Consider the following 27134-nt stretch of genomic DNA (forward strand, 5'->3'; position numbering starts at 1 on the left):
GCCGTGGTGGTGCCCCACCCCCACCCCGACCCCGCGGCGACCCAGCGCTGCAGACCCGTCGCTCCCGCCCCAGCGCCCGGGACTGCGGACTCCGTGACCCTGCCCTCGGGCCTGTCCGAGCCGGAGCAGCTCGGGACTGCGCAGCACCCCGCGTGCCGGTGAGCGACCCGGGACGCGCAGCCCCCAGGTCCCCTTCACCGGCGGGGGCCGAGCGGGCGCCCCGGGAAGAGCCGAGCCGGAGTAGGAGGTGGCGGAGGGGAGGCTGCGGGGCAGGGAGGCGCTGCGGGCCGGGCGATGGAGGTGTGTCAGCTCCTCTTCCCCCGGCCCAGCCTTCTGCCAGGGGGGCTCCGCGCTGCGGTGCAAGCCCGGCGCACGGGGAAGATACCAGGCCCCCACGCCTTGAGCGGCCGGTAGCCCTTAGTTCTGCTCTTTTTCAGTGTTCTTGTCCGACTGCCTGTGTTTCATCTTTCACCTTTCCAGAGTCGGCAGGCTGCATCCTGGGTTTGATGTAGCTTACGAAAGGCGCCGACTTCTTTCGTTTAGAAGCTCACGACCTATTTAAATTGGATGGAGTCCTGTACTTCGCCCCCCCCCGCCCCCCCGCCTTCCATAATAAGCCTAAGATTCGTGTTGCTCTTAAGTAAATGAAGGGATTTTGATTAAAAAAAAACAAAAAACAAATATTGAGCACAGGGGCCTAGTACCTCTTTATAAGTCTCCAGGAATAAAAGTGGTTAAACTTAGCAGCGCTTTGAGGAAAATCCAGTAGGGAGGGCAGGAATGGGCAGTGCCTGACAAAGCCTGGCACTTGTCCATTAACCTTGATGAAACAAACACCAGTCCCACGCCGACTCTAAGGCAGCTGTTACATAAGGATAGAAAACAGACTCCGACTCAGAGCCTCTTGTTGTTGTTTTTGCCTTCTGTGTCTTTTCCCTTTAAGTCATTACAGTGGGAGGCACCCTGTACCTCTGGTGTGTTAACAGATCCTAAAAGGGTGCGTTTGGCGCCCTGATCCCAGGTCATCTAGTATTCCACATAAGCCCAAGGTCAAAGTGTGTGCGGTCAGTGATGTTAATTCACCCCTGAACTACCTGTGACTGGCAAGTATTGGTTTGGCTTGCATTAAATGTCTTTGGACAAAATCCAGAGAAATATATGCATTTTTAGAAGTCATAAGTTATTTATGTTTTTGAACTTAATGGGCAGTGTGTACCTAGATTTTTTTTAATACTGAAAACAAGCATTTTATTCATCACTCTGAAATTTTAAGTTCGTCTACTAGTTATATAATTTTTTATCCTGCTGTTTACCCTGTGTTTGAGTGACCCCAACACATGGATCACATACAAGTTTTAAAAAGTAGACTTTTCTTCATAGAATAAGATAAGTTGAATTATTTTGAGGGTCAGTTTTTTCTTATTCAAAGCAATGAGCATTTTTAAAGACACATCTTTTTATATGAATGCCTTTAGTAATCTGTTTTAGGAAGTGATAAAAAATTTATGGTCACGTTTAGAAACAGAAGTGGATTGTTTTTAAATTCTGCTTTTGCCCTTTGTTAATTTGTGCCCAGAATATCAACAGATTAAAATATATGGCTTAAAAAAAATTTTTTTTAATCCTAAAACTTGTGTGACTTCAGCGGCAGTTTTACTGCATTACTTACCTGTGGATGTTCTTTTGATATAGGCACTAGCACTTCCTATTTTTATTTGTCTTTAAATTTATATTTAATTTCCCACCTGCATTTTTGATACTGTTATCCTAAAAATTTGAAATTAATATTCAAAATTTTGCTGCTTTGTATTGGTGAATTATAGTCAATATTTTGGAATATTAATTTCTTAATTAATTTCATTAACTGTTGAATGAAAGAAAAAATCTGAAGGTTTTTTTTTTTGTATTTTTTTGTTGTTGCAAATGTTTAAAGCTAGAAATGTGAGTGTGAGAAAGATTGTGGATTTGTCTATCACATAAGGGCATGAATTTTAAAAGGTGAAAAATACTACTTTGACATTACCTGGTGATACCTAGCTTTAATCTGCCCAAAGCAACTTTTGTTTTGCTGCTGTTTTAAAGGTAGAACATGTTTTTGTTTTATTCTAAGAAAAGTGAAGCCCATGTGTTTCTTTTCAGAGAACTCTTAAGAAAGTGTAGGCTTCTGTCAAATTTTAATGCTATTTGAAAGCCCTTTGTCATCACAAGTTTGATATGATATCATTTCATAATATTTTGTTAGAAAAGCACTTTTGGACTCTAGTAAATGGCTCCTTTATTTCAGACATTATTTTGATTGAATATAATTCCAACCCAAATGGTAGTTTGAATACTCCCTTAAAGATTATTTTAATTAATTTGATGAGTATAAATATCCTGTAATGTTTTTAAGTATACTTCTTTTTAAACTGAAGTTTACTGTAAGATTTTTTCTTTTTCTTAGACATGGGAAAGTCTTTTTCTCATTTGCCTTTACATTCAAATAAAGAAGATGGTTATGATGGCATTACATCGACTGAAAATATGAGGAATGGATTGGTTAATGGTGAAGTCCATAATGAAGATGGAAGAAGTGGAGATGTCTCTCAGTTTCCATATGTGGAATTTACAGGAAGAGATAGTGTCACTTGCCCCACTTGTCAAGGAACAGGAAGAATTCCTAGGGGTATGTGTTATTGCGCTGTTTCTCCATTAAAGAATAATTCCAGGAATTTTCACAATTACTTTAAAACTGATGGGTCTAAGCACAACCGTTTATGTTTTAAAAGACAGAATTAAAGTTAAAACTTCCTATCAGTTAGCTTTTGTCAAAAGGACACAAACATAAAGATTTTAATTAGGGATCCTAAAGCAATAATGAAAACCACCCTTCTACCTCCAATATTTTTTTCTTACCCACCTGAAATTATAGCAGATATGCAGCGTGTCTTGACTGTAAAGTTTTAGTCCCGTTTGGTTTCAACAGAGATCAGGTCACAGTTGCTTTGCTATAGTGGGTGTTAGGATAAGTAATGTGGTGACCAAATATTTTTAATTTGTTGTTTAAAGAATAATAATAAGCTGGTCACGCGCTAATTAGTTCTTTTTTAAAGGAACTACGTGAAGAGGGATGATACATGAAGATGAGCCATATAGGAAAAAAATCAGTTTGTGCCTTGTCATAGGAGGAGTCAGTAGGGAGTAATCCCCATGTGCTGTTTGTAGGTTACTTTAGTAGCAATGGAAGTAAGGAGAAATAATTTAAAAACCTTGTACTGTTCTCATTTACTGCTTGACTGAAGTCAGTATTTGACCCTGGAGAGATGCTGAGGGGAGGCCAGAATGACAATACCTTTGCAGAGGTAGTAGCTATTTGAGAATTAAAGGATTATTGTAGTTAAAGGATTAACACACCAGACTGGGGGCCTGGGGAGGGCTGGAGTCTCAGTTTTGCAATCTAGATATATTTTTGAAGTATAGCCAGTAGGCATTTTTGGTTGCCTGGATGTGCGTTGTGGATAGTAAGGTGAAGGATGATCTTGAAGATATGTTTGTCTGAGCAGCTGGAGGAATGGAGTAGCCACTTATAAAAATAGAGAAAAGGTTTGAGTATATGTATCAGGGGAGAGAGCAGGAGTTCAGTTTTAGATATATAAAACTGGAGATGCACTTTTGACATCTGAGTAGATTTGTTCAGTAGGAAGTTAGTTATACTAACGGCCTGGAATTCAAATACAAGGCCTAGGCTGGGGTCCTGTTGGTGTAGAGATGATACCTAAAGCTGAATTGAATGAGAGCACCAAGGTTGTCAGTGTGAATAGAAAACAGAAGAGACTTTAGCACTGAACCTCGGAGCATTGCAACATTTTGAGGTCGGTGACCTGAGAAAGAATTAGCATAAGGACTCTAAAAAGAGCAGCTCGAGCAGAAACAGGAAATCCCTTTGTCTGCGGTATCCTTGACAATAAATGAAAAAAATGTACTCCTTGGTAGGGGAGAAGTTGGTCAACTCTGTTAGATACCCCTGATCAGATAATGTGAGGACTTAGCACTGATCTGGGGATTTGGTAATTTAGAGGCCAGAGACCTTTTAAAAGAGCAGTTTTGGCAGCAAAGTAATGCATAAACGTGTGTAGAGTGGGATCAGGAGTGCATAGGAGGCGCAAAGTTATATCGTCAGAAAAGAGCTTTGTTTTTTTAGTTTTGCTGTGCAAGAGAGGAGAGGAAACAGGTGATGGCTAGAGGGGACTGTGAGGTCAGGAGAATTCTTTGAAGATGGAATGGATAACCTGTTTGTCTGCTGATGAGACTGAGCCATAGAGAGAACACTGCTAAGGCAGGTGACGGAGTATTACAGTGCGCGGGCACAACGGGCTCCTCCTCCAGAGGCCCATGGCCAGTTTACTCCTAGCAAGAGGAGGGGCGGAAGAGGACATCGGTGCACAAGCAGGTGGGCGGGTGGATGTGGTGTTGGTAGCAGCTTGGTGGGAAATCTTCTGTCTTTGCCGCGTCGTGAACTGAGCCTAAGGACAGGGGAGAAGACATTGGAGGTTTGAAGAGAAAGTTGAAGTTATGAAATTGTAGTTGGGGAGAGTCAGGTTGAGAGTATGACCTCGGGAAATATAGTGTAAGTGTTGGCATTATTAAAGGCCACTTGAGATTAGTGATCTAAAATGAGACTGTTTTTCCTCTATCTACTTTTAGCTGTGTAGATACAGGCATAGTAGCTAAAGGGTTAGTTTTAATCAGTAGCCATTTAAACAGATGAATAGCACCAGATAGGATATGCACACACACACATACATAGATACACATTTATATGTGAATACGGTAGGGGAAGTATGAATGAGCGGAGACTTGTGGAGGGGGCAGGGAGGTATAACAAAAGTATGATGGAAAGCTTTAAAAGAGAATTTGACTGTGGGCCTTTGATAGTTAATATGAAGAATCAAGTTTTCATAAGATTGGAAAATTGGCATTTAGAGGTCCATTTATTCATTAAGTGAAAGTGCTAGCCTCTCAGTCGTGTTTGACACTTTGGTGACCCCATGGACTGTAGCCTGCCAGACTCCTCTGTTCATGGAATTCTCCAGGAAAGCATATTGGAGTGGGTAGCCATTCCCTTCTCCAGGGGATCATCCCAAATCAGGGATTGAACCCAGGTCTCCTGCATTGCAGGCACATTCTTTATCGTCTGGTCCACCAGTGAGTGGATAATGGATAATGCTCAACCCAAGAAAGAAATATTGAATTTTGAAGTAACTTAATATAGAGAGAGTTGTCCTGAAAGAGTACTGAAAGAGCCCCGGGAAGGCTATGTGTACGTTTGGGTTCTTGAAGCCTGAGAGTTAATACATGTCAGTTTTGGTTTTCAGGGGGAATAGTTTAAGAACCTCTGTAGTTACAGGGCTTTCAGACACAGCAGTAACAATATACTGCTTCTGCGCTCATTCAGATAACCCAGTTGAAATCTTGATGGAAAATTGGGTGAAGGAAGGCCTGGCAAATTCAGATCTGAAAGCCTGGACTTTGTGACTTTTTTTTTCCCCACTGGAAAAAAGAATAACTCTTTTCGTTCTTCATACTATTTTGATTAGCTATAAATACAGGTATGAAAAAACAGTGTCTGCTTTGGAGCTCAGCTGCTACTGGATAATTTTTGAAGATCTTGAGAGAATTTAATAAAGGAATGAGATGAAAGCCAGATGGTTTTCTGTTCTTTCCAAACCAGACATTGATGAGGAGCCATTATACTTTAAATTAATCATGTTAATACATTTCTAAATCTAATTCTTTTAGGACAAGAAAACCAACTGGTGGCATTGATTCCATACAGTGATCAGAGATTAAGGCCAAGAAGAACGTAAGTAATCATTAGAAAATGGCAATTTTTTAAAAAAAATTTGCTTTTCAAGTATGTATAAATAAGTATTTTAGTTAAAACTATTAAAAGGAAAAATAGAATCAGGTTAAGTTATGCCATCATATCCATTATGTCATTAGAAAATAAAAAAGATTCCTGATTGTATAAGTTCTTGAAAGCAGTGTAGTATCTAAATCTTAAATCTGTTAAAACAGATAGACCTAAAAGAGCAATTAGGTCTCAGTTACACAGAGACAACATTTTCATCAAAAATAGGTGTTAAGGTATTCCCACTAACTTCAGAATAAATATTGTTATTCATACCATGATGACAGAAGGACCCAAAAGTGCTTGGCAGCTTTGTGGAAGTTGTGATGAAACGCAAAAGGAGAGTTCCTAAGAGCTCTTGGAAAAAGTAAATACTTTATCCCAAAGAAGAGGCCCCCACTCAGAAGACTTCCAGTGAATTTCCTCTGAGAATATCCTGTTAACATAGAAAATCTAAAAAATTCTTTAACTTGGAGAGAGTGCACAAAAGTCCACAGAGATACACAGAGGGGCCTTGAGAAAATCTAAAGGAACTGGGCCATCCTAAGTCCTCAAAGACCTTAAGGAAACTCAACAGAAATTCCTACAAAAAGGAAGATACAACCTAAGGGAAAAAATTACTGACAGTAGAATCCAGGTTGTATAGAACAAGAGTAGGGATAAAAGAGAGAAGAGGTTCAGAAACTATACAGTTAGTCCTAAAACTATAGAAGTGGATATATGTAGAGACCATCTAATACTTTGTGTAACAACAGAGCATGGAGTCCTTGAACAGTGAAGCTATGAAAGCAATCCTGGCCCATCCTCACCACACAAAATGGCAACTTCTCTTAAAAGTACAAAAATGTATCTAATTTAAATATGAGCATTAAAAAAAGAAAATCACAATCAAACATCATACAGAAGTTCAGTTCAGTCACTCAGTCGTGTCTGACTCTTTGCGACCCCATGAACTGCAGCACGCCAGGCCTCCCTGTCCATCACCAACTCCCAGAATTTACCCAGACCCACGTCCATCGAGTCGGTTATGCCATCCACCACCTCATCCTCTGTCATCCCCTTCTCCTCACACCCCCCAATCCCTCCCAGCATCAGGGTCTTTTCAAACGAGTCAGCTCTTCGCATCAGGTGGCCAAAATACTGGAGTTTCAGCTTCAACATCAGTCCTTCCAATGAACACCCAGGACCGATTTCCCTTAGGATGGACTGGTTGGATCTCCTTGCAGTCCGAGAGACTCTCAAGAGTCCTCAACACCACAGTTCAAAAGCATCAATTCTTCTGCACTCACCCCTCTTTATAGTCCAACTCTCACATCCATACATGACCACTGGAAAAACCATAGCCTTGACTAGACAGACCCTTGTTGACGAAATAATGTCTCTGCTTTTTAATATGCTGTCTAGGTTGATCAGAATTTTCCTTCCAAGGAGTAAGCATCTTTTAATTTCATGACTGCAATCACTATCTGCAGTGATTTTGGAGCCCAAAAAAATAAAGTCAGCCACTGTTTCCCCATCTATTTGCCATGAAGTGATGGGACCGGAGCCTATGATCTTAGTTTTCTGAATGTTGAGCTTTAAGCCAACTTTTTCACTCTCCTCTTTCACTTTCATCAAGAGGCTCTTTAGTTCTTCACTTTCTGCCATAAGGGTGGTGTCATCTCCATATCTGAGGTTATTGATATTTCTCCCGACAATCTTGATTCCAGCTTGTGCTTCTTCCAGCCCTGAGTTTCTCATGATGTACTCTGAATATAAGTTACATAAGCAGGTTGACAGTATACAGCCTTGATGTACTCCTTTTCCTATTTGGAATCAGTCTGTTGTTCCATGTCCAGTTCTAACTGTTGTTTCCTGACCTGCATACAGGTAGTAAAACTTATAAAAGAAGAACTGATCACAATACTAACAGATGATAAAGCATTATCAGAAAAGCAGATGAGAACTTTAACTTAATGCTTCCGTGTTCTGAAAGAGATTAAGGAAACTATGGAGGCTATGACAGTAAAACAAAAAAGTCAAAAATTGAGGAACTCAGAAATACAGTGACTAAACCATAGAAGGATATGAAAAGAGAGTCTGCAGGGCCCTGGAAAGATTTAGAGAAAAATAATTTTGGAGATGAAGACAAACAGAAAGAACACAGTACAAAGAGATACCTTGGAAAGTGCGCTTAGAAGACAGAGTGGATACAAAGGACGAAGTCAAAACATTCACCCGTGCGTGCACACACACGAACAAAAATTAATGAAAAGTACTTGAGAGAAAGTGGTGCAGAACACAAGCCAAGGAGATCAAGCGTAGATGTAACTGGAGCCCTTGAAGAAAATCAAAGGAGGCAAGCTGAAGAAAGAGAAAACGTTTAACTCAAGATCGCTTCCTTGAAATGAAACAAGACATGAATCTACACACTGCAAAGACATACCATAATTTTGGAAATAACCCATCTGAGTGAAATTGCTGGACTTCAAAGGTAACAACAAAAAACTGAATAGCCCCTTTGAATGCCCAAGCAAAGGACTGATTAATTTAAAAAAGGGATAGAAAATCAGATTGGCATGTTCCTTCTTGACCACAATGCTTTAAACACATAAGCAGTAAAACAGCACACCAAGTCTTCATGGAAAGAAAAATGCAACTAGGATTTATACACAGTCAGTCTGACCCTTTATTATATAATTTGCAGATAATTAAGAATGTCCAAGAAATTTAGAGTTAATTTCTTAATAACCTCAGAGTGGAGCTGCTTTCCCAACTGTGGTTTAGAATCCAGCAATAGAAGAATAGATTAATAAATTTGGATAAAATAAAAAAAGTTAATAAAAGTGTAGGTTAACTCTTAAAAGATGAAAGCAAAAACCAGATGCAGATCAAGTCGGGATACAAATAGCAAACTAAGAAGTGGTATTTGCAAATTATTAGTAGAAGTCCAATATCCTTACTCTAGAGTTTCACAGTTTGAGAAGAAAAAGGCTAACCATACAAAAAGTAAGATCTGTGAACAGCCAGTTCACAAGGAAGAAAAGCAGGTATCTTTTAAACATGAAAAGATGGTGAATCTCACTCATAGGAGAAATGCAAATTAGAACAGTACTGAGGTACCATTTCTTGTGTATTAGATGAGCAGAAGTCCCAAATTTTGACAGTGTTATTTTGTTGGCAATACTGTGTGAAAACAAGCACACTTGTGCCTTACTGCTGAAGGCGAAATTTGGCCTTATCTGTCAAAGTTATACACGTTTACCTTTTGGCTCAGGAATGGTACTTTGAAAAATTTATTCTAAGGATTACTGTCAAATACAGTGAATAGCATTTGCACACGTTATTCACTGTGGCAGTATTTATTTTACCAAAAACTATAAATAATGTAAATGGCTACTAGTAAGGGACTAGTAGAAGAAGTTACACTAGATCTATATGATAAAATGGAATGAGGAAGAACTGTATTTTATTATAGCATGATATCCAAAGAACATTTTTTTTGAAAACACACACAGGCATGCACACGGAGAGAGAGACAATAGAATGATAAACTATAGACTAACAAAATTGATTACCTTCAGAGTTTGGGACAGAACTTTGAAGAGGAAGCAGGTAAGCAATTTAGATATCTGTGTGTACATGTATATATTTCTGTTGTTTAGACTTTAGATCATGTCCTTTTTTTAATATCACTTAAAAGATTGTATCAAAAGTAAAAAAAAGCAGTTCCTAAAAATTGAAACAAACTGAAACAATTGATTCTAACTGTATATCCAGTTGATAAAATAACCACAGATTTTCACACACAAGTGAAAATTCCATTTCAGTAGATTCATCAGGGAGTCTTGAAATCTATACTTTTATAAAACTCCGCAGCTTGATTCTAATGAGCAGCCTGCTTTGGGAATTACCACAGTAATTGTTCTATCTATAATAAGCCTGAAATTTTAGTCTCCAAAAAGATAAATATGTCTTTTAAGAAGAACATTTTAATGCTTAATAGATTCAAACCTACTCTGTTCAATACTTTTATAATGTAAAAAGATGGTAAAAAAAAAATTATACATCTTTTCCTGCTGGTGTAATAGAGGAAAAATTGAAAATGAAAATGTCTTCTCTGAATGTTTCATTATGTAATTTTTGATGCATGTATGTTTAAATATTTCACTTTCCTTTTTTTTTTCCAGAAAACTGTATGTGATGGCTTCTGTGTTTGTCTGTCTGCTCCTTTCTGGACTGGCTGTGTTTTTCCTTTTCCCTCGTTCTATTGACGTGAAATACATTGGCGTCAAATCAGCATATGTTAGTTACGATGTTCAAAAACGCACAATATATTTAAATATCACGGTAAGAACATGTTTATATTAATATTTGACTTCATTCCTTTATTTTTAAAAATTTTTTATTGCGAGGTATTTGCTTTAGAGTATTGTGCTTGTTTCTGCCATACATCAACATGAAGACGTCATTCCTTTATCATGTTAAGCAACATCTTTGTCCTTATTGAGAGAACATGAAAGGTAACACATTAATACTTAGTTTTCTTTCTTTATGTCTGATGTATTGACCTTTTCTATCATCTTTGATTCTGCTGAAAATGGCAGATTCTGTGTATTCAGAATCCTTAGCATTTGAAGATGCCTTTGGGAGGGTAAAATAAAATAATTAACTGGGAGAAAAATTTTTACAATCTGTGTACTTTTCAACATTAGACTCTCAGTTGCTCCTAGCAAGATGTTAATATAGTTGATTGAATAGACGTTACACATGTGACATTTTCATGTCCTGTGTGTTGTGAAACACAATTTTTGCTGTCAAGACCATTTGTTTGTTTTCAAAGGTAGTGAACAAGTGATTGACTTCTCTTGTAAATTAGTATGTGTGAAAAATCTTTGTTTCTCAGGACAGTAGTTTTTAGGATTCTGCAGCCTTCCCACACCTGAAAACAAGCAAACAAAAACCTCAGAGAAGGTCTTGTTCCTGTTCTACATTTATGTAAGCATGGTTTGCAAATCTCTGTATTATTAATAAGGAAGATACATTGCTTCTGGCTTTAAGGTACATGTGTGTGGCAGTGATTTGTTTGGAAGGGTGATATTGGACTTCATTAGTTTTCCTTGAAGAGTTGTTTGTTGTGCTAGAGGTTGAGGTAGATGTGCCTGTGGTGCTGGTTGGGAGGAGGGGGGTTGAGAGAGATAGGGACTGAAAGGGAAATGTGTGTTGGGTAGAATTACTACTTAATTACTGGAAAAAAAGAATTCACATGGATTCATTTATCCTTCTTTTTAAAGAAGAAACTTGAATTAGCTATACTCTGTCAACTATTTCCATACCATTTACGTTGTATTCACAGCTATGTATGTAGCATTTACACTGTATTAGATGTTAGAAGTAATTTAGAGATGTTATGTGGAGGATGTGCGTAGGTTATATGCAAATATACACCATTTTATATCAGGGACTTGAGCATCTGCAGGTTTTGGTATGATGGAAGCTTGAGTATATGGGATAGTTGGTCCTGAAACCAATCCCCCATGGATACCAAGAGATGACTAAACATACATGTGCTAACTCTGTATATAAGCATTTCCATGCATATATTTACACATTTTAAAATGGAATTATATATAAAGGGTACACACATATATGTGAGTGTATATACATGCACGTTTTCACTTAATTTATCTCACTGCATTTTCCCATATTATGTGATTGCATGTAGCGTTTTACATGGCCATATTACAATTTTTACTCAACCTTCTTAATAGTTGCTTAGTTTTGATATTACAAATATTTATTCCAAAAACATCTTTGTGATTAAACTTTGTGCTTCCATTTCAGGTTATTTTTTAAGGATAAATTCCTGAAAGTAAATTTGCAGTTAAAGATCATAGATAGTTTAAGGCCTTTGATAATAAATCATCATTATTTAAAAGCCTATGACTGCAGTTCCTTGCCTTATAAATTAAATGGATTCTCACTGTTTTCAGCAGTAAAATTTTTTATTTTTTGTACTAAACTTTTTTGTCCTGTCTTATTTTTTGTTGTCTCTCTTGATGTTTATCTTTGTGTTATCTTTTTAACTACCAATTTATCTTTCTGTAATTCTTACAAGTATTTCTGTTTCCAGCCTGTTTTGCATCTTTGACCCCTTTAATATTCTAATGAAAAGTATGGATACCTCATCAGAAAAAATGTGTACCAGTATTAAATAGGACTCTAAAATTTTCCTGGATCCTATTCCTTGGTCTTTATCAGAGGGTCCATTGACCTTAAATTTGCAATTTTTTACTGTAGTGTCTAGAAATAAATGGAGAAGGACATGGCAACCCACTCCAGTATTCTTGCCTGGAGAATCCAAGGGACAGAGGAGCCTGGTGGGCTGCCGTCTATGGGGTCGCACAGAGTCGGACACGACTGAGGCGACTTAGCAGCAGCAGCAGCTAGAAATAAAATGATACTGGTATTAAGAGCCAAGTAGGTGAAAATGTTCATATATTTAGAGACAGGTTATTTCTACTATTTTATGGAATTTTAAAACATTTCTCTACATTTAGCAAAATGAATGCATAAATGTGATCATAAAATTGCTGGTTGCTAGCACATTTTTTTTTAAATCATTTTTATACTAAGACCATTTTCTATCTTCTTTTCACTTATCCCATGTTGCCTCATTCCATATCTTTCTCCATATTCATATTAATTTACAAACTCACATGTTCAGCTTTTCTTAAATCATTATTTAGTTTTAAAAATAATATTTTGTATATACTTTTATGCATCTTGGTTTTCTCAGTTGTTAATACTTTGCAGGAATCACTCCTGATTTTCTGCTTATTTTCTGTTCATTCATTCTTTTTAATGGCTGCATATTATTGCATGTAATGACATAATATTATTTTTCAAGCATTCTACTTTATGTTGAACATTCACTTTATTTTCAAGATTTGTGTTTTTTGTTTTTTTGCCACTACAAATAACATTGTCATTAATATCCTAATGTTTTTATTTCTGTGGAATAATTGCTCAGAAGTAGAATTGCTAGGTCAAAGGATAATACATAATTTAAATTTCAATGAATATTGCTGTAATCCTTCATATATTTTCCAGGAATGCAAAAATACACCCTTTTGCCCATATCCCTGCCAGAAATAGAATCCGTCATTTTCTATAACTTTTAGTTTAATGGATATAAAACAATATTCGACTTTTATTTAAATCAACTTTTCTCTGACCGTAAATTAATTTGACAAATAGTGTTTCTTGGCCATTTATATTTGTACTCTTCTGATTTCTTTACTCATATCCTTTGCTCTTATTTTTTTTTAATAGGAGTCTTTATGTCTTTTCCAGTTTGTAAGGCCTCATAGTATAGGTGATAACCATTACTATCTCTTCCAAATACTTCTTCAAGATTTATTATTTAATGTTTCGTGATTTTGTTTATTATTTCTTTTGTTAGCACTATTTTAGATGTTTGGTTATCTCCTGATTTAACAATTTTTCTTTTCATTGACTGTTTCTAAAGTAATTTCAAACAGTTGTTTAAGTTAGCATTGCAGAAGTTTGGCCCAGCTGTTAATTAAGTGTGGAAATGATGCAACTGTATTTCTTTTTATCAAGTCTTGAATCTGTCCCAGTTCCTCTTAAAAGTGACCTGTTGGAAACCTCTACTCATGTATAAGTTAAAAATTTTTTATTTAGTTTTTTTAAAATAGTTTTTTTTAAATAGTTTATTCAAAGTTTTGCTTAACATTTTAAAATGTTGTCTTTGTATTCAGTAGAATCAGAAATAACTTAGCCTGTGAAGACATGTACATATTAACATTTAGAAAAATTTGGATGGAACTTAAGAATTACTTTTATTGAAAAATAAAAAAGTAATTTTCCTCGGGGACATACAGCGTGTTGGCGTAAGTCCTCTTGGAGGAGGTAGCTATTAGCCCCACCATAGAGCCTGTGCGTGTAGTCAGTCAGTTGTGTCTGACTCTTTGTGACCCCACGGACTGTAGACTACCAGGCTTCTCTGTTCATGGGATTTCCCAGGCAAGAATACTGGAGTGGGTTGCCAGTCCCTTCACCAGGGGTTCTTCCCCACTCTGGGATTAAATTTGGGTCTCCTGCATTGCAGGCAGATTCTTTACCATCTGAGCCACCAGCCCTACCACAGAGCCTGCAGACTCCAGAACTGGCCTGCTCAGATCAAACAGCTAACAGGGAGGGAACACAGCCCCACCCATCAGCAGAAAATTAGATTAAATATTTAGTGAGCCCTGCCCACCTGAGCAAGACCTAGCTTTGCCCATAGCCAGTCCTTCCCATCAGGATGCTTGCACAATGCTCTTATTCTCATCCATCAGAGAGCAGAAAGAAGCAGCAAGAACTACAGCCCCATGGCCTCCAGAAAGAAAACCAGAATCACAGAAAACTAACCAAAATGATCACATGGATCATACTGTTGTGTAAATCAGTGAAGCTATGAGCTGTGCCATGCAGGGCCACCCAAGGTGAATGGGTCATGGTGGAAAGCTCTGATAAAATGTGGTCCACTGGAGAAGGGAATGGCAAACCACTTCAGTATTCTTGCCTTGAGAACCCATGAAGAGTATGAAAAGACAAAAAGATATGACACCAGAAGATGAGCTTCCCAGGTTGATGTGTCCAGTATGCTACTGGGGAAGAGTAGAGAAATAGTTCCAGAAAGAATGAGGAGGCTGAGCCAAAGCAGAAATAATACCCAGTTGTGGATGTGTCTGCTGGTGAAAGTAAAGTCCAGTGCTGTAAAGATCAGTATTGCACAGGAACCTGCAATGTTAGGTCCATAAATCAAGGTAAATTGGAAGTGGTCAGGCAGTAGATGGCGAGAGTGAACATCGATATTTTAGGAATCAGTGAACAAAAATGGAAATGGGCAAATTTAATTCAGATGACCATTATATCTACTACTGTGGACAAGAATCCCTTAGGAGAAATGGAGTAGCCATCATAGTCAACAAAAGAGTCTGAAATGCCATACTTGGGTGCAGTCTCAAAAACCACAGAATGGTCTCTGTTGGTTTCCAAGGCCAACCATTCAGAATCATAGTAATTCAAGTCTGTGTCCCCAAACACTAATGCCGAAGAAGCTGAAGTTGAACGGTTCTGTTAAGACCTATAAGACCTAGAACACACACCAAAACCAGATGTCCTTTTCATCATAGGGGATTGGAATGCAAAAGTAGAAAGTCAAGAGATACCTGGAATAACAGGCAAGTTTGGCCTTGGAGTACAAAATGAAGCAGGGCAAAAGCTAACCGAGTTTTGCCAAGAGAATGCACTGGTCATAGCAAATACCTCTTCCAACAATGCAAGAGATGACTCCACATGGGCATCACCAGATGGTCAGTATGAAAATCAGATTGATTATATTCTTTGCAGCCAAAGATGGGGAAGCTCTATTCCATCAGCAAAAACAAGACCTGGAAGTGACTGTAGCTGGGATCATGAGCTCCTTATTGTAAAATTCAGACTCAGGAAAGGAGGGAAAACCACTAGGCCATTTAGATATGACCTAAATCAAATTCCTTACGTTTATACAGTGAAAGTTACAAATAGATTCAAGGGATTAGATCTGATAGAGTACCTGAAGAACTATGAACAGAGGTTCATAACACTGTATAGGAGGCAGTGACCAAAACTATTCCCCAAAAAGATGAAAGAAGGCAAAATGGCTGTCTGAGGGGGTCTTACAAATAGGTGAGACAACAAGAGAAGCAGGAGGCAAAGGAGAAAGGGAAGGATATGCCCAACTGAAGACTGAGTTCCAGAGAATAGCACGGAGAGATAAGAAAACCTTCTTGAGTGAACAATGCAAAGAAATAGAATAAAACATGGAAAGACTAGAGATTTCTTCAAGAAAATTGAAGATACCAAGGAAACATTTCATACAAATATGGGCACAATAAAGGACAGAAATGGCAGAAGAGATTAAGAGGTAGAAGAATACATAGAAGAACTCTACAAAAAGTTCTTAATAAACTGGATAACCAATATGTTGTGGTTATCCAAATGTACAATCTGGATTTAGAAAAGGCAGAGGAACCAGAGGTCAAATTGCAGACATCAGTTGGATCATAGAAAAAGTGAGGGTATTCCAGAAAAACATCTACTCTGCTTTATTGACCACTCGAAAGCCTTTGTGTGGATCACAACAGACTGTGGGGAATTCTTAAAGAAACGGGAATACCAGACCACTTTACCTGCCTGCTGAGAAACCTGTATGAAGGTGAAGAAGCAACAGTTAGAACTGGACATGGAACAATGGACTGGTTCAAAATGGGGGAAGGAGTACCTCAAGGCTGTATATTGTCACCCTGCTTATTTAACTTACATATAGAGTACAGCATATGAAATGCTGAGCTGAATGAATTCTAAGCTGGAATCAAGGTTGCCCAGAGAAATATGAAAAACCTCAGATGTTACCAGACTTATGGCAGAAAGCAGAGGACTTAAAGAACTTCTTGATAAAGGTGAAAGAGGAGAGTGAAAAAGCTCACTTAAAACTCAACATTCAGAAAACTAAGATCATGGCATCTGGTCCCATCACTTCCTGGCAAATAGATGGGAGAATAAATGGAAAAGATGGCAGATTTTATTTTCCTGGGCTCCAAAATCACTGCAGACAGTGACTGCAGCCGTGAAATTAAAAGACACTTTTTCCTTGGAAGAAAAGCTATGACAGACCTAGATAGCATATTAAAAAGCAGGCACATCACTTTGCCAACAAAAGTCCGTAGACTCAAAGCTATGGTTTTTCCAGTAGTCATGTATGGATGTGAAGGTTGGACCATAAAGAAGGCTGAGTGCTGAAGAATTAATGCTTTCAAGTTGTGGTGCTATAGAAGACTGTTGAGAGTCCCTTGAACAGCAAAGAGATCAAACCAATCAATCCTAAAGGGAATCAACTGAGAATATTCATTGAAAGGAGTGATGCTGAAGCTCCAATACTTTGGTCACCTGATGCCAAGAGCTGACTCATTGGAAAAGACCCTGATTCTGGCAAAGGTTGATGGCGAGAGGAGAAAGGGCCACAGAGGATGAGATGGTAAATGGCATCACTGACTCAATAGACATGAGTTTGAGCAAACTCTAGAAGATAGTGAAGGACAGGGAAACCTGGCGTGCTGCAGTCTATGGGGTTGCAAAGAGTTGGACAGAACTTAGCGACTGAACAACAACTTTTATTGAATTTTTGCTAAGGCCACAAATACATTTTATAACGTTGATTTTTCTATGTTCTGGTACTATACATTTCCTGGGCCTACTCTTTAAAAGTGTATGTTCATTGTAGGCATTTTATATACATAGCACTCATGCAAAATCCAAATAATTGGTTCATTGAATGTTCTTTGATGTTTTGGGGGACAGTTTACTTCCTCCTGGTAAATGAAGCATAGCCACAGCTGGAGTCATTTCTCTATTAATTTTGAATACTTCTTTATTATGCCTATTCTCAGACAACTTGCACATTTTCTACCTCCTTTCTTTTTCAGAATACACTAAATATAACGAACAATAACTATTATTCTGTTGAAGTTGAAAACATCACTGCACAAGTTCAGTTTTCAAAAACAGTTATTGGAAAGGCACGCTTAAACAACATAACCAGTATTGGTCCACTGGATATGAAACAAGTAAGCTTCATTCAGAAAATACTTTGGAGGAGTTAAATGCATCTCAACTTTGTATATAATATTAACTTTCAGGAGATGGGGGTTTTCCTAAAAAATTAGACTTTGAAATGTATCCCATACATATGTAAAAGTCATAGAACCAAACCCATAAAAAGAGAGATTTCCAAACTCTCAAATGTGTCTGAAATATTTGATATTTTGATACTATTCTCTGTTGGTTTATTTTCATTTTTTGCCTTTCAGATTGATTATACGGTACCTACTATCATAGCAGAGGAAATGAGTTATATGTTGTAAGTTCTGATTTTTAATTATTTTCTCTCATTAAATTATAAAGAATAAGTGTGTGTATGTGTGAGTATATAGGGCTTTCCTGATAGCTCAGTTGGTAAAGAATCCGCCCGCAATGCAGAAGGCCCCAATTCAATTCCTGGGTTGAGAAGATTCACTGAAGAAGGGATAGGCTACCCACGCCAGTATTCTTGGGCTTTCCTTGTGACACAGCTGGTAAAAAATCTGCCTGCAGTGCGGGAGACCTGGGTTCAATCCTTGGGTTGGGAAGATCCCCCGCAGAAGGGAAAGGCTACCCACTCCAGTTTCTGGCCTTGAGAATTCCATATGCAGTCCATGGGGTCATGGGGTCACAAAGAGTCTGACATATATGTGTGAATATATATATTTAATGAAAATGTGTGTTTAATTTTCCATCATTTTAGCAGAGACAAGACCACATTTTTAGAATATTCCTTCTGGCCTTTGATCATCTCTGTTCTCTCTTTTCAAAATGTGTAACATTAATGTACATATACCTGTAAACATAGTTTTTTTCACAATTAGGATCATGCATATCATGTCACTTTTTATTTACTATGTTATAAAAATCATATTCTCATATTCTGTAATTTTTTTGTTTTTGTATAGGAGGACTACAAATGCTAATGATGTTTAATAGTCTATTCTGGTTTGAAGTTGTGAAACTTTTAAATTAGGTCTAAATGATTATTAACTCTTGTTAAGTAAAAAATTGTGATAATTTTTTTATCCTCTTTTGATATCAGCCTGATACAGAATTTCTGAGTAGGTAATAATCTGGTTACTAAAATTTCAAAAGGTAAAAAAAAATAGAAGTAGTTAGTAGACAACTCTACATCTGCTGTAGTATGAAAGCGTAGAATAAGAAGCCATGAAAATATTAATCATTTGCAATACAGAAAATGCTTAACCATTTAATGGCTATTTATTATACCTTAATAGTATTTCTACTGGCTTTAACATAGGGAGAGGAATTGTAATTAACTAGTTTATTAATAAATTTATAATGTCATAGTTTGTGTGTATTTACATTGCTTTTTTCTTTAACAGTGATTTCTGTACACTGGCAACCATCAAAGTACATAACATAGTGCTCATGATGCAGTAAGTGTGAATTGTTTTTGGAAAGAATTTCTTTGTTTCAACTTCAGATGTATAACGTTAGCTTAGAGTATACACATCTTTATAAATGCTGTCTCATTTGTATTTTAAGCCTTACATGAGTGCAGTGAGGTGAAGTAAACAGTTTCCCACTTTACACATGAGGAAATGGGAGCTCAGAGAAGTAGTGAAGAACCACATGGCTGCTAAGGAGTGAATCTGGACCTTCCAAGAACTCGGGAAAATGCTAGAAATTGATACAGAGAGAAGGATGAGCTCAACAGCCAATTCCTTCACTAACAGTAGTTATTGGTTTGCAAGTTGGGTGTTTTCCTAAGCCATGAAAACATTGTAAGTTATAGATTGGGTCTTTAGGCTGTTAGCTAACACCTGATTAACCCTTTTCCTCTGATGAGAGAACTGTGTGAATTTTTTTAAGAGTGCAATGAACTAAATATATTTTTAGCCAAAGATAGGTGTTTTGAAAAAAATTACATTTTTTTGTATATAATTATTTGGATAGGGCTTGCTCAGTCAGCATTCCTGTTGTCTACTGGGGAAGTACTCCCTAAGAGACCCATGTCTGCAACATTAAGTTATCATTAATCAAATGACCTCTCCCTGAAAAGAATTTTGATATATAAAGTATTCCCACTTTAGAAAGATTTTTTTATATATAACTATTCAGTGCTTCTCTCCATTTATTTTATTTTTAGAGTTACTGTAACAACAACTTACTTTGGACATTCAGAACAGATATCCCAGGAAAGGTACCAGTATGTTGATTGTGGAAGAAACACCACGTATCATTTGGGGCAATCTGAATATCTAAATGTACTTCAGCCACAACAGTGAAGACTCAGAGATGCACCTGGAGAAAAAAAAATACCTATTGATATTTTCCAAACTCTGAAGGATGAGGTACTTCGTGACCTTAAATTGAACAACCTAAAGTTTACACTTCTGTTTTAAGAGTACATCTAAGAATATGTGGACTTGTAGTTTATTACAACTCTCCACTCTGTGTTTGTGATATTTGTACCAGCATCCTTTATTTGAACCTAAATTTACTGATTGATGTTCTTCGCTCCTTTCCCAAAGGGGAAAACTAAGACTTCTCCTTCAGGATAATAGATACTATTTAAAATTCACAGCTCTAATCACTACTGAAAACATAATTTTGGTGATGAATATAATTTGAGAAACTTTATTTCTGAATGTTTTTATGGAAAATTACAGAGGGCCTATTACTGATGAAGACATTTAAAGAATACCTTTTCTTTTTTCCTGTTTTATAAACTCCCATTGCTACTTGGTAGTATTTAAACTATGTGCTATTTTAGCTTTTAGCTAAATATTTTTACTTTTTCATTTTGAAATCCCACTCATTTGCATGGTTTTGTCAGTGTTATTTCAAGGTAGTGTTTGCATAACACTTATAAACCAAAATAATTTTTGCAAAATTTCTGTACCTGAAAAATTTTAAAAACCCTTATATAATGTGTTTCACATGTCTTTCCATGTTATAGTTGTGTGAAACTTTTGTGTAATATACAAGTATAACCATTTTATGTACAGTATTGTAAATAAATTATGCATGGATTCTAAATAGTTGTAATAAATGTTAAAGTGGTACAGATTTAAAATCTAGTAAGTTGCTCATAAAAATTAAAAAAAAAAAAACAGGAAAATGAAATTCAGAAACCTCTAGAATGTGAATATGTTTCCAAATACATATTTGATCAGGTATAACATAGATTTGAAATAAAATATTTTGGTGATCCACTTTTTTTTAATGTTGCTTTTCATACTAAAGAATTATGAAGACACTTTTCACAGCTGTTAGGTACTCAGATCATCAATTTTGTGAATGTTTTAGAGGTGAAATTATTATTTTGGTAAAATTATCCAGGAAATCCTGTTACAAATTATGGTGGCTATAGCAAAATAAAACCTACACTCTGCTTTTTAAAATTTAATTACTTTGCACATCATGGATATCAGACCTCTAGGAGTTACATTTTTTAAGTTTTCTACTTTTGGTTTAGATTTTGTTTAAAGTTGTTCTCAAGTGTAAATTATTGACTTACTTTACTATTTTATATTTTTACTACCATTTTGCATTTGGGCTTTTGGCCTTTTCACTTGCCAAGTTCAGAGTACCTTTTAAATACATCCTACTGAGCATAGGGGCTAACTATTGATACCAAAAACAGTTGTTGGCTTGAGATTAATTTCCTTCAGTTCCTTAGTGACAAATCAGGTTACCCCTGTCTCTACCCGAAAAGTGCCTAACTTAGGTCTGAAACATTCTTATTTATAAGTCTGACTCTCTCAACTATAAAACATGAGCTTTATTTAATTATAAGTAATTAGAGCTAATGAAGCCCTCCTTTCTGCCTTTAAACCTACTCAGGTTTCCCCTTAGCTTTCATATCCTTTTTTCTAAGTTTTCCTCAATGAACCATTTTAATGGATGAAATGTACTAACTTCTTTTTTTGTTTTTAACTACTTAGTCTCCCCTTAATCCATTGCTAACTCATCCATCCTTTTTACTATTAAACTAAAATCACCCCTTTAAATTAATTATGGATTTTGTGGTCCAACCCAATCTTTAATATTTTTTCTGCCATGTTTTTTGACCACCCCTGTCTCCTTGAAATTGCACACTTCACTCCCGTATGGGTTCTATTTGTGTTTTTCTTATTGTTCTCATTTCATTTTTCTCACTCTCCTATCTTCTGATGTTATTATAAGTGGTATCCAGACCCTCTTCTGCCTCAAAATTTCTACTTCTGTGTCTTAAACAATCACCTCCGTTAGTACATCCAGATCCGTTTCTACATCCCTGACCAGTAACCTATCTAGTTTCTCATTTAGCTAATGAGTTAGACTTCCCCAGTAGCTCAGATATTAAAGAAGCTGCCTGCAGTGCAGGAGACCCAGGTTTGATCCCTGTGTTGGGAGGATCCCCTGGAGAAGGGAATGGCAACACACTCCAGTATTTTTGCCTGGAAAATTCCATGCACAGAGGAACCTGGCGGGCTGTAGTCCATGGGGTGGTAAAGAGTTGGACACGACTGAATGACTGACAGCTTTTAGAGAAAATAGTATTTCAGTGACTGTGTAAAAGCAAAAAATGTTAAAAAAAACAAAAAACCATATTTTGTTTTGTCTCATTTGTTCAAAATCATCCTTTCAGGTATGTCTTCTTCAAAAATCAGTCCTAAATTATTTTGCTACTTTGTATCTTTTAACCTTGGAAAACTATATAGTGTAAACTAGTGGACTTTTGTTTTGATAATGTAGCACTAATATACTTGTAGAGTGGATGCAGAGCATCTGCTGAAAAGTCAGGAAAGTTAGAGAACATTTGCTTTTACTGACTTAGTTCTAAATATTTATTCCTTCTTTGAATTAAAAATTCTTTATTCCTGCTTTCTCTGGCATTCAAATCAGAAAGAAACTGAAATTTAAAATAAGTTAAAAAAAAATAGAGAAATAAAGATCACTTGTGACTATTTTCACAGAGGGTTAAGTAACTGCCAGAGAACCCTAGAGCAAAGTAGGCTGTCAATTAATACAATTACAAAAGCACATTCTAGTAATGCAGACTTATAGCCATTAAAAAAAAATCTGAAAAGAACAGATGAGGTCATTTCTTAGGTCATTGTCCAATTCAGTCTCTTACATGGTAATAAGATTTTTTAAAAACTATTCTCAGACCTTATTCAACAAACATGGTAAAAATGTTAATTTTTTTTTTTCTTCTGATACTTCCAAGAATAACTTCCTTGCACCTTTAATAGACTGGTCATTCTAACCAAGCCTACATGTTTCGATATTACATTTATATAGCACCATGCCTTTTGCAGAACTCTTGTTTTGTCATATCATTTGCCAGATTGTGAGTCAGAAAAGGAGGGTGGTAGGAGCCCCATCTTTTAGAAAAGGAAAAAGAGGCATGGAGAAGTTGAGGGACTTGCTGAATATTTAATAAATACTTTAACTGATGCCAGACCGAATTTTTCTGTCTGCCATATCTGTGCTTGGTCAATTAAATCACCCATTGGAAAGCCCTGTTGACTCAGGTTAGTATAAGTAAAAATCAGAGAAAATAGGTACATAGGTAACATAGTGACAGTCCAATTAATACTAATGAACTAAGATTTTGGATATCTTGAAATTAGTACCTTAAATATTTTCAATGGGAAATGAACAGTTGTAAGATATTTTGGAGCATAATCTAGAACTTAATTTTTTAAGTAGCTTAATTTTCTGTTAAATCTGTGATTATTCCAGTAAAGATAATAGAGAGACTAATTATAAAGAAGAGATTAATGGATTTAAGATTTGAAATAAGTTTGAAAATATTAGACCCAGGTAAACTGCTTGCAGTTTCTAAATAGCCATCTTTACTGTACCATGTAACATGTAAATGACCATGGTTTTATTTGTGTGCATTTTTTCCATGCTTTTTTGTTTGTTTAGGCAAATGACATAATTATTTTCTCGAAGAATTCATGACAAGAAAATAAAATTCACTTTAGATCTTCTGAATCATAGTTTGGGAACAACACAGTGTGGTGTTCAAATAGATAGGAAGTGATCGCCAAAATAAAATGAAAGTAACTTAAAGACTTCAGACGTCAGCCTGATGAATCTTTGTGGTTCTTAGTCTTATCATTATTGCAATATAATTCTGGATGCTTAATTGGAGTACGTGTCCCCAACTTTCTCTCATGCCATCTGACTTTTTTTTTGAGTTTTAAAATAATGTTTTGTATATTGCTATGTCTTATTTAAGAAAATGATTTGTTAGATACTCGACCCCAGAGTAAGTCACTTTTCAGTATAGCTAATGTTTATTGATTACTTTCTGTGTCACGTACTGTACTGTACTAACTTTTCTTATTATCCATCAGAAGAGTCCTTTAAGGTAGTTACTGTCATTACCCCTCCCCCATTTTATCTCTGAGGAAATTTGGGTTTTAGAAAGATTGAGAAATATATATAAGTTTTAAAGTGGCAGATTAGAGATTCACAACAGGTCTGTTTTACTCAAGCATCATTGTTCTTACAGTAAGCATATTTTCTTTCTAGCCTCTAAAAATGTTTTATTCATAAAAATGTATTGGATATTGCACTTAATATGTAGGACTGAGGCTTTTGATAGTATTTTTAAGAATACCATTAAGATACTTTATTATTTTCTAAATCTTCAGTATAAAATGTTTATCTTTAATTAGTAATGCTTATCTGTTAGGGTTTCTTTCTAAAAGAGATAAAATTTTAAATTTACAGGTACATATGTCTTCCTTGATTGGGCTTCCCAGTTGGCATTAGTGAGATTGTAAACCAAAGGTTACTCACCATTTTATGATTTTTTAGCTCATAATATCTGAAAACAGTAACTACTTGGCTCAGATACATCTAAGAATTAATTTTATTTCTTTCTCTTTTTTTGTAATATCAGATTTTAAATAAGATGTTGAACTATTTTAAGGAAAAAATATGTTTGAGGTGGGATAAAAAGACTATTAAACATTATTTCTTTAAAAAAATTATTTTTACATGAAAACTAGATATATTTGTGATGTGTTCAATCAAAAAATTCACTACTGTATCCCAGATCTACATATTTCAAAGTAAAAATGTTCACTTGTCAGCTGAAATTTCTGATTAGAACCAATATTTGTATATTTTTGTGCTTAGTCAGAATTTAAATTTCACAGTGGATTTTTTTTTTTTCTTGAAATTGACCTTTAATTAGGATGAAAGCAAGTGATATATTTATATACTATAGGGATAAAAATGGTAATTTTCACTTTTAAAAAACTACCAGTGTGATTATGTTTTTAGTTCCTTTTACTCATGTTTAGCATAGACTTTTAAGTTAAAAAATACACTGTGGTCTGTATTGACCCAAAAAGTATTCCATGAATTAAACAAATATATGGCAAGTTTTTCATAGCTGAATCTAATTCTTCTAGAAGGAAGTTATTGCCTTCTATTTAATTACATTAATTGAAATGTGTTTAAGAGAAATGTTTTCAGCATATTTTGTATACTAAAAAACAAAAGGGGTTAGTATTGGGCCAATGGCCAAGAGGTAATGTTTCTACCTTGTAGACTGTTACAGTTCAAATTGTCCCACTCCCCCCAGAATTTTAGAACCTAGAAGTCTGGGAGATGCTATGTCAGCTGTCGGCGGTTGACTGAATGCTGTAAGCTGTATTCATCTTTTGTTACTGTGTGAGATGGGGGAAATGCCACATTGCACAAGATGCATAATTTCATTGTATAATGATTTAGGCATATAATATCAGCAAGCTTGTCTTGTGTGTTTTGTCTTATATTTCCTCATAGAACTAAATTAAGTAAGATTTTGGGAAATGATTTTAAAATGCTTTCTGACTTGACATGCTTGGTCAGAAATTGTTGGCATTGGTGGGTAGGTTCTAACCAGTGATTTTAATTGTGCAATAAATAATAATAGAGTGTGAGACTATGTTTGGGCACTTACTATTTGTTTATATTAGGTATTAGCCTCCATTATAACATACTAAATTTCCAAGTTGAGCAGTTCTGTAGTTTTAACTATTGTTGCTGTACCTGTAACAAAACATACTTAGACAGTAAAATGAATAGAAGTGCCCCCAAATACCATTTTTTAATTCACTTGTAACTGTTCCTCTTGTAATTGTGTATGACAAAATCAAATTTGTAAAAATTTTAGCATGAAAAATAAAATTTGTATCAGTCAAGTGTCTTGGCTATGCTTTTGAAATTGATTTTTTTCATCTGCTTCGCTTCTAATTTGTTGCCTAATACTGTCTAGTCTACTAATATCTCTGAAATCTGTCTTGTAGTTGAAATCTCTGTTGCTATTAGTCCCTAATTTTTTTTACTGAATAAAGCCCTAGTCCCAACTGTGATGTTGGGAATCTTTCTTCAGAATCTGGCCACAACCTACAATTCACAGTCTTTATTTCCTGTCATTGCCCCTCCCTTATGTCCTAGGCAATGGAAAACTGAGATGTTTCCCATTCCTTGGAAACATTCCTTTCCTTTGTCCACACTTTGCTCATTCTTTTTTTCTAGAACATTATTTAACCATTTCTTTAGTCTCCCAAACTTCTTTTCCAACACCCTGCTCAGATGTCCTACCCTCCTCTCCTTCTTTTCATCGGAACTTAATGAAATATTTGGTGACATTTTTCCACTTGTGTACTTTTAAAAGAATTTAATCACAAAGAATATTTTTTATTTTGTTTTTGAACTCTGTTTGTTTTGAACTGAACTTAAAACTTGTTTTAAACTTTTAATCATTATTCAAATGCATTTTGCTAGCTTAGAAGTAGTGTTTTTAAAGGTTTTAAAAATCTTTTATCAAGTCGCATGATCTGAAGTTAGATGAAATGTGATCTGTAGTATCTTGGTGAAAAAAAGATTTATTATGTGCATGTGCATTTCCTAGCCAATTTCTCAAGAAAGAAGAACAAATTCATGAGGTGTTTTTCTTTTTTTTTTTTTTTTTTACCCCTGATAGATGTCTGTTTTTTGTTCAGTGACTTTCAGAATTTTTTTTAAGTTACAAAACCTATTTTTTTATACAAAGTCTTATGTAGAACCCCAATAAGTGGCAAAACACAGCCACTTTGATGTTATTGGGGGAAAACCCACAATCCATCACTATCCATCTTCCACAATGGACCCTGAAACCATTGGTCTAGAGTGTGATGTCCAGTCACTTCTTTAATGATAACAGTGCAGTTTAAAGCTGCTCTGGCTAATGACTGAAATATATTTCATAACTGGGCAAGTAAAACCTTAAATTTATGTTTATATTTTAAAAATAGCTTTGAAAATGACAAGGGAAAATATATTTCAAATGGTTAGTCTTCAAAGGAAACTTTTTAAAAGTTTGGGAAATGTATCTTAAAGTGATTTTGTAATGAACAGTTGAACGTTTATTTTCATTTAATGAGTTTCAGATCCTAACAGAATATTTTATAATAACATTTTTTTTAATTTCCACAAAGAGATTAGAACTACCCAGAATTCTAATACCAAATCTGTTTCAGATATTTAATTCTTAAATATTAAATGGTACACTCTCTAAATAAAACTGACCTTTTTGTCTTCATAATTTGTCAATAACTTCAGAATAAAA

The 27134-nt window shown here is 35.8% G+C and overlaps 1 protein-coding gene across 1 annotated transcript; it reads left to right on the top strand.

Moving 5' to 3' along the window:
• Positions 1–25730, top strand: TMEM106B (transmembrane protein 106B). The gene is made up of 8 exons (XM_061164990.1): positions 1–158; positions 2444–2665; positions 5779–5842; positions 10060–10219; positions 17404–17544; positions 17788–17837; positions 18907–18960; positions 19674–25730. The coding sequence occupies exons 2-8, from the start codon at positions 2446–2448 to the stop codon at positions 19810–19812; spliced, it is 828 nt and encodes a 275-aa protein (XP_061020973.1). The 5' UTR covers positions 1–158; positions 2444–2445; the 3' UTR covers positions 19813–25730.
• Positions 25731–27134: the final 1404 nt, after the last annotated feature.

This window comes from Dama dama, chromosome 18 (assembly GCF_033118175.1).
Source record: "Dama dama isolate Ldn47 chromosome 18, ASM3311817v1, whole genome shotgun sequence".
In the NCBI taxonomy this organism is placed as follows: domain Eukaryota; kingdom Metazoa; phylum Chordata; class Mammalia; order Artiodactyla; family Cervidae; genus Dama; species Dama dama.